General features: G+C 38.5%; 1 protein-coding gene across 1 annotated transcript; it reads left to right on the top strand.

Moving 5' to 3' along the window:
- Positions 1-248: 248 nt before the first annotated feature.
- On the top strand, positions 249-8,798 carry c1qtnf6b (C1q and TNF related 6b). Its single transcript, XM_048200839.1, has 3 exons — positions 249-628; positions 1,404-1,598; positions 7,723-8,798. The coding sequence occupies exons 2-3, from the start codon at positions 1,412-1,414 to the stop codon at positions 8,265-8,267; spliced, it is 732 nt and encodes a 243-aa protein (XP_048056796.1). The 5' UTR covers positions 249-628; positions 1,404-1,411; the 3' UTR covers positions 8,268-8,798.
- The last annotated feature ends 4,620 nt before the right edge of the window (positions 8,799-13,418 follow it).

Here is a 13,418-nt window from a genome sequence, read left to right as displayed (position 1 = left end):
AAGACTCTTATTCCTCATCTGGGATCATGTAGAGCTCTTTGAAGCTGCACTGAAACTGACATTTTGACCTTCAACCCGTTGAACCCCAGTGAAGTCCACTATATGGAGAAAAATCCTGGAATGTTTTCCTCAAAAACCTTCATTTCTTTTCCACTGAAGAAAGAAAGACATGAACATCTTGGATGACATGGAGGTAAGTATTTGAAAGTGAAATGATCTTTTAATATTAGAGGCTCTTGGCATGGTCATCTCACCAGTGAATCAGTTTACTCACAATGGCATGTGTTGTTTACAACAGGGCTACACATATTTACAACACAGCCTGTGCCCAGTAAAGATAATAAGCTGGATTTAACTGTTGCTGCAAACAACACTGAATTCAGCGTCCCAGGTTAAAGAATGCGCGTTTACCTGCATAAAACAGACATGCTGATTCCTGTCGAGCATCTGAGAGTCTGCAAAGATCTGAAAGCTGCAGGAACAAACGCTGCTTTAAAGCAAGAGGATGAATGACAGACACGAGGAGAGGCGGGAGAGAGAAAGCAGTGTTTCCTAAAGAAACTCCTCCTCGGGTGAGAGAGACAGACGGAGGCGCTCGGAGTCGCTGAAGGTGCTCGAGGACGCAGCGGTGAGTTAAGATTACATTTCCATCTCCACCGCTGAGATTTCTCATGTTTGTACTCGAGGCGTTCAATCAACCAGCAGTCTGGCTGCAGAGTCACTGAGAGCTTTACAGGACGTTTTTCATGTCATTCATTTGGAAAGAGATATTGAACCGTGCATGAGGATTGTTTGATGAGATGCATAATTTCTGAGGACGTGGCTCTTGCTCGCTCTCTCTCTCTATCTCTCTTTCCTCTCATCTGGTTTTCATAACTCGAACACACAGCTGCTGAGCCTCAATGAATCATTCAAATTTGCTGTAGAGGAAGAATGAATGTTCTTTAAAAGTGATGTTATAGAAAGTGTGAAAGAAGCCTGATTAAAATGAGAAAAAGAAGCAGAAATGATGCTTGAACTCCAAATGCGCTGTTGAACTTGCTCTGAAGAGCAGAGAGAGAGAGAGAGAGAGAGACAGTCGCTTTTTATGTGTGTATGTGTCAAAGATGAGATCCATAAATGTCATTTTTTATGAGCTTGTTCATTTACTGACAACCTCAGGCTCCTGCTGCATGATGGGAACATCTCTCACATGTGGTTTTATTATTCAAAATGGGTCAGTGATAATTATTAGACTGGCAGCATATGGATGTGATTGAAGATCATTCTGTGCACAGATCCACAGGTCACACAAGAAATGTGTCTGATGTTAGAAATGAGCTTAAGAGATTCAGACCATCCAACATGTTCCAACGGTTCACCTGTTCAGTGTCTGTAATGACCTCTGACCCCTTCCTATCCAGGTGTCGTGATGTTTGCTGTGTTTCTGCTGCTGCTCCTGCCCCACGTGGCGTCTGTCCCCTCCCCCTCCAGACCGACGCCCAAATACTGTCGCCGGTGCTGCGATCACTTAGACCCGCCCCTCAACCCCGCCTCCCATCCTGCAGCCAATCAGACACCGGAGATCCGCACCATCATTAACATGACCATTCTTAAAGGTAAGACAGAGGAGAGCCAAACACACCTGTTAGGCTCGTTCGACTTCATGCAGCGCTGCACAGACCGATCGGCGGCTGACATCAAAGTACCGCGATAGAGATTCAAAAGCATAAGGAGTCGTCTGCTCTCCAAACGCTCTCGCGGTACTTTGATGTCATATGCCGATCTGTCTGTGCAGTGCCGATGCATCTCGCCTGTTGTAATCCAGATGTACTACATTTGCATGTTGTCGTTATCATGTGACCTACCAGTCACTTCACTGCCATTCACAAATCCTCTCCTGTGGCCTCATGGGATAGTAAAGTTTCCATCATATGGACACTTTAGAATCTCGCCGGGAGCAGTAGGTCATCTGGGTACTTAAAGTCCCCGTGAACCGGAAGTTGCAAACGACTTTTCTCCAGAGTTGTGACGTATTTCCAAGTGAAACGGAATATTGACTAGAGGGCAGGGTTTTACTTTAGTGCTCCTCCTCTCCATCTCTCCCTCATAGCAAACTAACGGTTGAAGGGGAGTGACGTCAAACTGATGTCATCAGAGAAGGAACGCCATTCCAGACCGGAAGTAACTTTTCAGATTTTGATTAAAGATTACTGCGACAAACAATTTCTTTCTGTGTATTAACTTGGACCGATTAATTGTTCACCACAAGTAAACAGGGTAAATTTTGATTTCATGACGACTTTAAATTTCTACTTTAAATTCGGACATACTTCTTTTGTCACATAATGTTTTTCGCCTAATATATAGTAGGAAAGAAAACAATTTCGGATGCAGCCAGTTCTGGACCAGAGGAAGTTTAATTCAACGAGTAATGCTTTTTGTATGAAGCCCCACACATGACATGCAGGAAAAAATAGTAGGCTAAATTGTGCACACAATTTACTAATTCGTTCCCTCAGTTTGCTAAATCATGCGCACGATTTAGCAAATTGAGAGAATACAATATTGAGGGAACGAAATAGTAAATCGTGCGCAAGATTTATAAATCAAGGGAATGAAATAGTAAATTGTGTGCATGATTTATAAATAGTGGGAACGAAATAGTAAATTGCACACAGAATTTATAAATTGAGGGAACGAAATAACAAATCAAGGGAACAAAATAGCAAATCATGTGCACAAATTAGCAAATCCAGGGAACGAAATAGTAAATTGTGTGCACGATTTATAAATGGAGGAAACAAAATAGTAAGTCATGTGCACAATTTATTAAATTAAGAGAACAAATTAGTAAATTGTGTGCATGATTTATAAATTGAGGGAACAAAATAGTAAATTGAGGGAACAAAATAGTAAATCGCGGAAACGAAATAGCAAATCTAGGGAACGAAACAGTAAATCACGGGAATGAAATAGCAAATCGAGGGAACAAAATAGTAAATCGCGGAAATGAAATAGCAAATCAAGGGAACAAAATAGTAAATCGCGGAAACGAAATAGTAAATCGTGGGAATGAAATAGTAAATCAAGGTAACGCAATAGTAAATCGCGAAAATTAAATAGCAAATCTAGGGAACGAAATAGTAAATCGTGGAAATGAAATAGCAAATCAAGGGAACAAAATAGTAAATCGCGGAAATGAAATAGCAAATCGAGGGAATGAAATAGCAAATCAAGGGAACAAAATAGTAAATCGCGGAAACTAAATAGTAAATCATGGGAACGAAATAGCAAATCGAGGGAACTAAATACTAAATCATGGAAACGAAATAGCAAATCGAGGGAACGAAATAGTAAATCGCGGAAACGAAATAGCAAATCGAGGGAACGAAATAGTAAATCGCGGAAATGAAATAGCAAATCAAGGGAACGAGATAGTAAATCGCGGAAATGAAATAGCAAATCAAGGGAACGAGATAGTAAATCGCGGAAATGAAATAGCAAATCAAGGGAACAAAATAGTAAATCGCGGAAACGAAATAGTAAATCATGGGAATGAAATAGTAAATCGAGGGAACTAAATACTAAATCATGTAAACGAAATAGCAAATCATGGGAACGAAATAGCAAATCGAGGGAACTAAATAGTAAATCGCGGAAACAAAATAGCAAATCGAGGGAACGAAATAGTAAATCGCGGAAATGAAATAGTAAATCGAGGGAACTAAATAGTAAATCGCGGAAACGAAATAGCAAATCGAGGGAATGAAATAGCAAATCAAGGGAACAAAATAGTAAAATCGCGGAAACGAAATAGTAAATCATGGGAACGAAATAGCAAATCGAGGGAACTAAATACTAAATCATGGAAACGAAATAGCAAATCGAGGGAACGAAATAGTAAATCGCGGAAACGAAATAGCAAATCGAGGGAACGAAATAGTAAATCGCGGAAATGAAATAGCAAATCAAGGGAACGAGATAGTAAATCGCGGAAACGAAATAGCAAATCAAGGGAACAAAATAGAAAATCGCGGAAACGAAATAGCAAATCGAGGGAACGAAATAGTAAATCGCGGAAATGAAATAGCAAATCGCGGAAAAGAAATAGTAAATCGCGGAAATGAAATAGCAAATCAAGGGAACGAGATAGTAAATCGCGGAAATGAAATAGCAAATCAAGGGAACAAAATAGTAAATCGCGGAAACGAAATAGTAAATCATGGGAATGAAATAGTAAATCGAGGGAACTAAATACTAAATCATGTAAACGAAATAGCAAATCATGGGAACGAAATAGCAAATCGAGGGAACTAAATAGTAAATCGCGGAAACGAAATAGCAAATCGAGGGAATGAAATAGCAAATCAAGGGAACAAAATAGTAAATCGCGGAAACTAAATAGTAAATCATGGGAACGAAATAGCAAATCGAGGGAACTAAATACTAAATCATGGAAACGAAATAGCAAATCGAGGGAACGAAATAGTAAATCGCGGAAACGAAATAGCAAATCGAGGGAACGAAATAGTAAATCGCGGAAATGAAATAGCAAATCGAGGGAACGAGATAGTAAATCGCGGAAATGAAATAGCAAATCAAGGGAACGAGATAGTAAATCGCGGAAATGAAATAGCAAATCAAGGGAACAAAATAGTAAATCGCGGAAACGAAATAGTAAATCATGGGAATGAAATAGTAAATCGAGGGAACTAAATACTAAATCATGTAAACGAAATAGCAAATCATGGGAACGAAATAGCAAATCGAGGGAACTAAATAGTAAATCACGGAAACAAAATAGCAAATCGAGGGAACGAAATAGTAAATCGCGGAAATGAAATAGTAAATCGAGGGAACTAAATAGTAAATCGCGGAAACGAAATAGCAAATCGAGGGAATGAAATAGCAAATCAAGGGAACAAAATAGTAAATCGCGGAAACGAAATAGTAAATCATGGGAACGAAATAGCAAATCGAGGGAACTAAATACTAAATCAGGGAAACGAAATAGCAAATCGAGGGAACAAAATAGTAAATCGCGGAAACGAAATAGCAAATCGAGGGAACGAAATAGTAAATCGCGGAAATGAAATAGCAAATCAAGGGAACGAGATAGTAAATCGCGGAAATGAAATAGCAAATCAAGGGAACAAAATAGTAAATCGCGGAAACGAAATAGTAAATCATGGGAATGAAATAGTAAATCGAGGGAACTAAATACTAAATCATGTAAACAAAATAGCAAATCATGGGAACGAAATAGCAAATCGAGGGAACTAAATACTAAATCATGGAAACGAAATAGCAAATCGAGGGAACTAAATAGTAAATCGCGGAAACAAAATAGCAAATCGAGGGAACGAAATAGTAAATCGCGGAAATGAAATAGTAAATCATGGGAATGAAATAGTAAATCGAGGGAACTAAATACTAAATCATGTAAACGAAATAGCAAATCATGGGAACGAAATAGCAAATCGAGGGAACTAAATACTAAATCATGGAAACGAAATAGCAAATCGAGGGAACGAAATAGTAAATCGCGGAAACAAAATAGTAAATCGTGGAAACGAAATAGTAAATCATGGGAATGAAATAGTAAATCAAGGGAACGAAATAGTAAAGTGCGGAAACGAAATAGCAAATCGAGGAAACGAAATAGTAAATCGCGGAAACGAAATAGGAAATTGAGGGAACTAAATAGTAAATTGCGGAAACGAAATAGCAAATCGAGGGAATGAAATAGCAAATCATGGGAACGAAATAGCAAATCGAGGGAACTAAATACTAAATCATGGAAACGAAATAGTAAATCGCGGAAACGAAATAGTAAATCGCGGAAACGAAATAGCAAATCGAGGGAACGAAATAGTAAATCGCGGAAATGAAATAGCAAATCAAGGGAAAGAGATAGTAAATCGCGGAAATGAAATAGCAAATCAAGGGAACAAAATAGTAAATCGTGGAAACGAAATAGTAAATCATGGGAATGAAATAGTAAATCAAGGGAACGAAATAGTAAAGTGCGGAAACGAAATAGCAAATCGAGGAAACGAAATAGTAAATCGCGGAAACGAAATAGGAAATTGAGGGAACGAAATAGCAAATCGAGGAAACGAAATAGTAAATCGCGGAAACGAAATAGGAAATTGAGGGAACGAAATAGCAAATCGAGGGAACGAAATAGCAAATCAAGGAAACGAAATAGTAAATCGAGGGAACGAAATAGTATATCGAGGGAACAAAATAGTAAATCGTGCGCTACCTTATAGATCGAGGGTACGAGGGAAACTTTTTTTTCTTGCATGTCGTGCGGGGCGCCGTAAATATGAATGTGAATCTTCAGCAGGGTTAGCTTTGCTTGAGGACCCTGATTTGACATTTTCACTGGTGACTCAATATTGTTTTGTTCAAACAAAAATGTTATTAATATTATTTATTTTGAAGTTTCTACAAAGTGACAGATGAATTTGTGCTGAAATACCATAGAGTTTGATGGTCACACAACAGCTAAAGTTATGGGAAGTGATTTCTCCTTCCTGTCATACGTTCATTTTACTGTCCTGATTATACATAATTATATGTTGTTGCATTTTATTCTTAGCATTTGTTTTTTTCCTCTCTCTGACCCAGTTTTGTTCAGAACAGCTTCTCTAGAAGAACAAACGAAGAAGCCAAAAGAGAAAAACACAACTTTTGTTTACTTGTTCTTTGGGTAATGTTCATTCTTCACTCGCAGTGGACACAGATTGGTAGTGGTCAAATCCATTTCCATTCACAGAGATTCCTGAAAACAACCACAGGAGGCCTGTTGCCATTGGTCGCTGTGAAGTCATGTGACCATGGTTTATTTCCTTTGAGCTGTATAAGGGGTAATTTAACTGGTGGTGAGGAACATCTGTTGACGAGCAAAAACCACTGCGCAGTGAAAAGTGTTTTCATCTGCAGATACTCTAAACGACAAAATGAAGACAAAAGCAGAAACTCTTTCCCTGTCAGCGTTTTTTTTTTTTAAGTTGTCAGTCACTGCCAGCATTTTTTATTCTATTCTAGAATCTATTGGTTTTTTCTGTCTTCATGCATTCTTTTTTATCAACACTTGAATGTGGGTTAGTTTCATAAAAAAGCAACATTTTGAACAAAAAGTTGAAAAAAATCAAAAAAAATTTCAGACTACAACGAACATAAGCAATGCTTTTATCGCATTTTTCCGCCCCTTTTTGCCTGTGTTTTGATCTGAAAAATATGTTACTCTTTCAGAAGATGTGTAATAGCGCCCCCTACCATATAACAGTGAAACCACTGAAAGCAGGAAAATTCAGGGAATTTGATGGCAGGGAAAGAGTTAATAAAGTCTTGTAAATGCGGTTTTCTTGCATTGCCTGATTATTAGTTTTCATGTAAACCGGGACAATGGGTTAATTCAGTTGGAAGTTATCAGCATAACACACTCTAAAAAATAAATGCTGGGTTAAAAATGACCCAAGTTGGGTTAAATATGGACAAACCAAGTGAGTGGGTTGCTTTGACCCAGCAGTTGGGTTAGATGTTTACCCCAACCTGCAGGGTAAGCCAGCCATATAGTAATTTTGGTCAAATGTTTAACCCAACTATTGGGTCAAAATGACTCAATCGCTGGGATTGTCCATATTTAACACAAATCGGGTTGTTTTTAACCCAGTTCAGTGTGTATGTAAATGTGCTCAATGACTTAGTTCACTGATCGGTTGTTGACAGGTGACAAAGGAGATCGTGGAGACAGAGGGACGCCTGGTAAAGCCGGACTGGACGGACCCCCAGGATTCAGAGGCGCGACGGGGCCCAAGGGCAGTAAAGGAGACACGGGGGCCCCCGGAGACCCCTGCAAAATCCAGCAGTCGTCCTTCTCCGTGGGCCGACGCAAAGCTCTGCACAGCGCCGATTACTACCAGGCCATGATCTTCGACACCGTCTTCGTGAACTTGGGCGAACACTTCAACATGTTCAAAGGGAAGTTCTACTGCTTCGTCCCGGGAGTCTATTTCTTTAACGTCAACATTCACACCTGGAACTTCAAGGAGACGTACCTGCACCTGATGCACAACGACCGGCAGCAGGTGATCCTGTACGCGCAGCCCAGCGACCGCTCCATCATGCAGAGCCAGAGCGTCATGCTGCCGCTGGAGCTCAACGACGAGGTCTGGGTGCGACTCTACAAGCGCGAGCGGGACAACGCCATTTACAGCGACGACGTGGACGTCTACATCACCTTCAATGGACACCTGGTGGCTCCTAAAGTCTAGGGGGAGGAATCGCAGTCGGTGAAGATCTGAGAAGTGCGACTTTAGCTTTTCAATTGAGCACTCTGCTGTTTTCTCTCATCTCATTTTGGAGAAATTTTGATAAGCGCAACAACACTTGCCTTGAAAGACATAAAGACTTTGTTTGATTTGAGCTGCTGAGCGGCCTGTTGATTCATAATGAGCAGGACTTTAACTCTCAATCCCTCACACATCTTTCCCTCCATGAGCGCAGCTAAAGTCACTCTCAGATGAGCTGCGATTACAGAAAATGAGTAAATGCAGTTTCATTCTCTTCCCTCATTCCCTGTGATCAATGAGTCAGGATATTGTCAGCATGAATTTGACCTCCTCGATATTCTACAGATTAGGACACTGATGACTCAGTTACACGTGACATGATTCACATATTAAAGAGGACCTATTATGCTTTTTTTCCATGTGTGTAATATTGAAAAAGCTCTGCAAAGTTCCAGTTCTTCTCTAGATCAGTGTCAGTGTTTCTTCACAATGTTCCTCATTTAAATAATTAATGCGCAGAATAAAGGGGCGGGGCCTGGTTGAGTTAGTTAGTAGTGTGTTGAAACTGGCAGTTATGGTAAGGGGCGGGACATTTCCCAAACACCAATCACAACACACTGCTCCAGCCGACCAATCAGAGCACATTGTGCTTTTCAGAAGGCGGGGCTTCATAGAGACAGGAACTAAACAGAGCGTTACTGACAGACTGGGAAGAGAGGAGCTGCAACAATGGAGAATATGAGGAGAATAATCAACATTCAATCGAGTAGAGCCCAAAAACAAGCTGCGTCACATGACCAAAAGTTGAGAAACTTTCAAGAAAATAATTGAATTGTATTTCCATTTGATTTCAAATTGATCTATTTATACTCCCTCCTATCCCTAAACTCAAAACACATCTTATCATGTCAGTCCAGCTCTGTAAGTGTAAACTCCAGCTGGAGACACTCGGAAACACATTGATCGATGTTCTTCTGCTGTCATTCATTTTCTTCATTGTGTTTCTTCACTGAAGCTGAACCAAAGTCATGAAATATGGGACAAATCAAGAGACAGTTCCAATAAGTGAATATAGTCCTCACTGGTTTTGTGGTGCGTTCAATCATTCCAACCTCCCTCAACAGTGTACTTCCTACTGAACTAGGGAGTGTGTTTCAGTGTTTCTAGCTCGCTCACACAGAAACAAACATTACTTAACATCATGTGGTTTCTTTCTTCTGTGGAACAAAAGGCATTCTTAGGTCTCTAATGATCATAAAATAAGTATAAAAACCACTTTTATAGTAAGTCAGTCATGGGATACGCCACTGATTGATGTTTTTATTTTAACCCACTGCCATTCAACACTGGTTTCTGAAGGACATCAGGTCAATTCGCATAATTATGCACTATTTTATGATGTTTTGTAGTATAAATAGTGCATGTGTTCACACTGAAAATTCCAAATAGAAAAAGTTCACTTTAATTAACCGAAAAAATTAAGCGTGGAATGTTCATGCACTCGACTGTCGCAGCTTTAATTACGTACCGGAGGGACTTCAGACTCTGATGATGAATGACAAAATAACCTTAGAAAACTCATACACTACATGGTTGAGTGCATATGGGGAAGCAACTATTGTGTTTGGCAGCTGCTCTGAGATCAGTGTTGTGATTACCTGTATGAATCTGATCTCAGAACCCACAAACAATTTGACAATATCCAGCTTTTACAGATTTCCCTGTGAAGGACATCATCTGAGTTTCAGTTTCTGGGAAATAAAGTCCATCACTGGACTGATGTCATGAAACTGACATTTTGTATTTTGTTTTCCATGTTCATTAGGTGCCTTAAAGAGACAGTTCACCCCAAAATGAAAATTTTGTCATCATTTACTCACTCTCAAGATCTCGTCCCCCATTGATGACCCTGGTAGGAAAATAAAACACTATGGCAGTCAACTTGAGGGTGAGTAAATGACAGATTTTTCATTTTTGGGTGAACTATCCGTTGACCTTTTCAAGGTTTCTGTTGTTTCATGAACTGGTGCTTCAGCCTCAACATGAGCAGGTGCTAAACTCAACGTTTACAGACATGTGCACTTTCTGCAGGGGAAAACAACTATTGCTATATTCTGGCGTGTATGTTTATAATGTTTCTATTAAATTCAGCAACAAAATACTTGCTCAGATGTCTTGTTTTTTTATTCGGTTTGTGTGAATTATTCCTGCGTTCAGGCCATGTTGAGATGGCAACACGTGACGTTTATTCGGAGCTGTACAAATCCTCGGACTGGGAATTATTTCCCATCTTACAAGCTGTAATTACAAGCTTTATGAGGATGTGAACGCTTTGGTAACACTTCACTTGAAGGGGTGTGCATAAGACTGACATGACTCCTTCATAATCATGACATGACACATATCATTCGCTCAATTATGTCATATTTAATGCAAAGATGACATTGTTTGAGATAAGTCAATGCATCATAAACTGTCAGTGTCTTTGTGATGATAACTTGACATTGCCAAGACATCATAACCTGTCATAAACATGACATAGCAGATTAATTATCAAACTTAAGAAACTACTTAGCTTTATGGGTTAACATTACATTACATTATTTTGGTAACGCTTTAGTATGGGGAACACATATAAACTATTAACTATGATTTTTCCCTCAATAAACTCCTAATTTACTGCCTATTAATAGTTAGTTGTTAGGTTTAGGTATTGGGTAGGATTAAGAATGTAGAATAAGGTCATGCAGAATAAAGCATTAATATGTGCTTAATAAATACTAATAAATAGCCAATATTCTAGTAATATGCATGCACTAGTTAAAAGACCCTAAAATAAAACGTTACCATTATTTTATAACAGTGTCATCTTTTTTTAAGAAATTTGAAATTGTCTATTATCTGACCTTCTGTTGGAGGAAACTTAAAAAAAAAAAACATTAAATGAAAAATATTCATGACGCTGTTATAAAATTATTTGACAGAGTATTTACACTTAATGACAAATTCAATTTGTACCATGGACAAAAAGTGGTCAGAAAAATATTCATGACACTATTATAATGGCCTCATGACAGCCAATGTCAAGACCAACCACATGACAGTTTAATGTAATGTTAACCCTTGAAGCTAAATAATGTCAAGTTGACATCTCAAACAGTGTCATCTTTGCATTAAAAATGAGCAAATGACATTTAATGACAGTTGTCATGAAAATGCATAAAACCTCATGATATGTGTCATGTCAGTCTTATGCACACCCCTTTAAGTAAAGTGTTACCAACACTTTTGTACAAGTTGAAATCTCATAATTACAGTAATTACAACATGGAGTGAACGCACCGTATGGCCCACTCACACCAAGGACGATGAACAGTATTAAAAATCACTCTAAAATCGTTCTAATCAATACATTTATGCACATAAAAACAGTAAATAATCTATAAAATCACATATTAAGTAAAAAAACAAAAGAAATATTTGTATTGTTAGATATTTGAGTAAGTTGAAACCTAACAATATTTACATTTAAAAGTGTAATCCAACACTTTCTCTCCAAATTTTTTTTTTTAAAAATCAGTCGTCACCGGCGTGCAATGAATCTTGGGATAGGTTATAGGCTGTGAAGGATCCACCTCAGTGTTGTGGCTACTTTAACACTGTTGCCGCGGGTTGACAATGAAGTAAAAATAGCAGTAGATGCTATTTACACCATGTAAAAGTATCAGTTCTTTGCAATAAGAGTAAATAGTAATTAGATGCTATCTATACTTTTTATTGGCAGATACTATTTGCACCTCAGTATTTTTGTACATTAGCAGGATGCAATAATATCATAGAGTGTAAATTATTATATTTATTAAAATGATTAAATGGATACTGCCTTATTGGGAGAATAAAAACCCTCCCTACACCTTCATCTAACCCAATAAACACTTTTAATCTTATTAAACACTCGTTCGCAGTTTTGTAAATGTAAATGTAATTGTGAGTTCCATGTGCATTTTTTAAAATTTGAGTGGGCCAATCAGACATTGGTGGGCGGAGCTAGTGTAAATAGCATTTGCCAACAAGGGACGCTATTTGCACTTAGTGTAAATAGACACTCCGCCAAATCCCCTGGAATGCGAATTTTACCAGGGGAACCCCACCAAAAACGCAAATTTTACCCCCCGGAACACTATTTTTACAGGGGGACCTTGGGCTAGTTTTGAGTAGCAATTGGGCAGGTTTTGTTGTGAAAACCTGGCAACCCTGATCCACCTGCTCTATCCTTCATGTCCGGGAAAAGAAGGCCGCATTTGAAGGAGTTTTCAAATTGGGACAGCCTCCTTTGAGCCGCTTTGACAAGTGTTGGGTGTTACTAAGTAATTAATTACTGTCATTTAATCACTTTTCCCCATAAAAAGTAAAGTAACGGATTACTCTTAATTTTTTGCTTAATACTTATCATTATAATTATCTTTAGATATTGTTCTTGGTGTGAATGGCAACCGTCTCTGTAAACCGTTGTTAAAAAGACCATTATTTCTTCATTTCACCAGCATGTCCTCAATCAGGTCATTTTGTTTCTCAGAGAGGGACAATAATAACATCACCACCAGAAGCAACTGCTCGATTGATTTTAACCTTATTACCAACAATCAAGACAACAGCCATCACTGTAAACCTACAATCAACTCTATAAAGGTTTGATGGTGATAAACAGAAACACAAGCAACTTTAACATCTCTCAATAACAGACTATCTATCTCTTTATTAGCTGGTGTTTCATCTACTCTTTCTTCAGTGGAATCTCCTGTACTCTTGACTGTTCAGTTCGGGGTTGCCAGGTCTGCACAAAACCAGCCCAAATGCTAATCCGAAGGCATTACGCACTTAGATTCTGAGCACACACTGCCCTCTAGTGTGCACTGAAGTCACTAGTGAAGAACACAAATGAACCCTTCAGAACTGTAGATGAATTTTATGTTCTCTGTCCTGTGACTTATAACCATGATAATAATTTAACATTTTTTTCCTCTCATGGATCAATACAGCATTTAACCATCGACCTGTTCTCATAAATTAAATAGTTGTAGAATTAACACCAATGACTGCCTTTGATCAGTGGAAGGTAAATGGAAATATGTC

The sequence above is a fragment of the Megalobrama amblycephala genome, linkage group LG8 (genome assembly GCF_018812025.1).
Source record: "Megalobrama amblycephala isolate DHTTF-2021 linkage group LG8, ASM1881202v1, whole genome shotgun sequence".
Classification (NCBI taxonomy): domain Eukaryota; kingdom Metazoa; phylum Chordata; class Actinopteri; order Cypriniformes; family Xenocyprididae; genus Megalobrama; species Megalobrama amblycephala.
The sequence above is the reverse complement of the archived record's forward strand: the minus strand, read 5'-3'. Positions and strand labels throughout refer to the sequence as shown.

Bases quoted from the DNA above. Each gene is read 5' to 3' on its own strand.
- c1qtnf6b (XM_048200839.1), top strand. From the start codon at position 1,412: ATGTTTGCTGTGTTTCTGCTGCTGCTCCTGCCCCACGTGGCGTCTGTC. The intron at 1,599-7,722 runs GTAAGACAGAGG...GGTTGTTGACAG, and splicing joins TAACATGACCATTCTTAAAG to GTGACAAAGGAGATCGTGGA.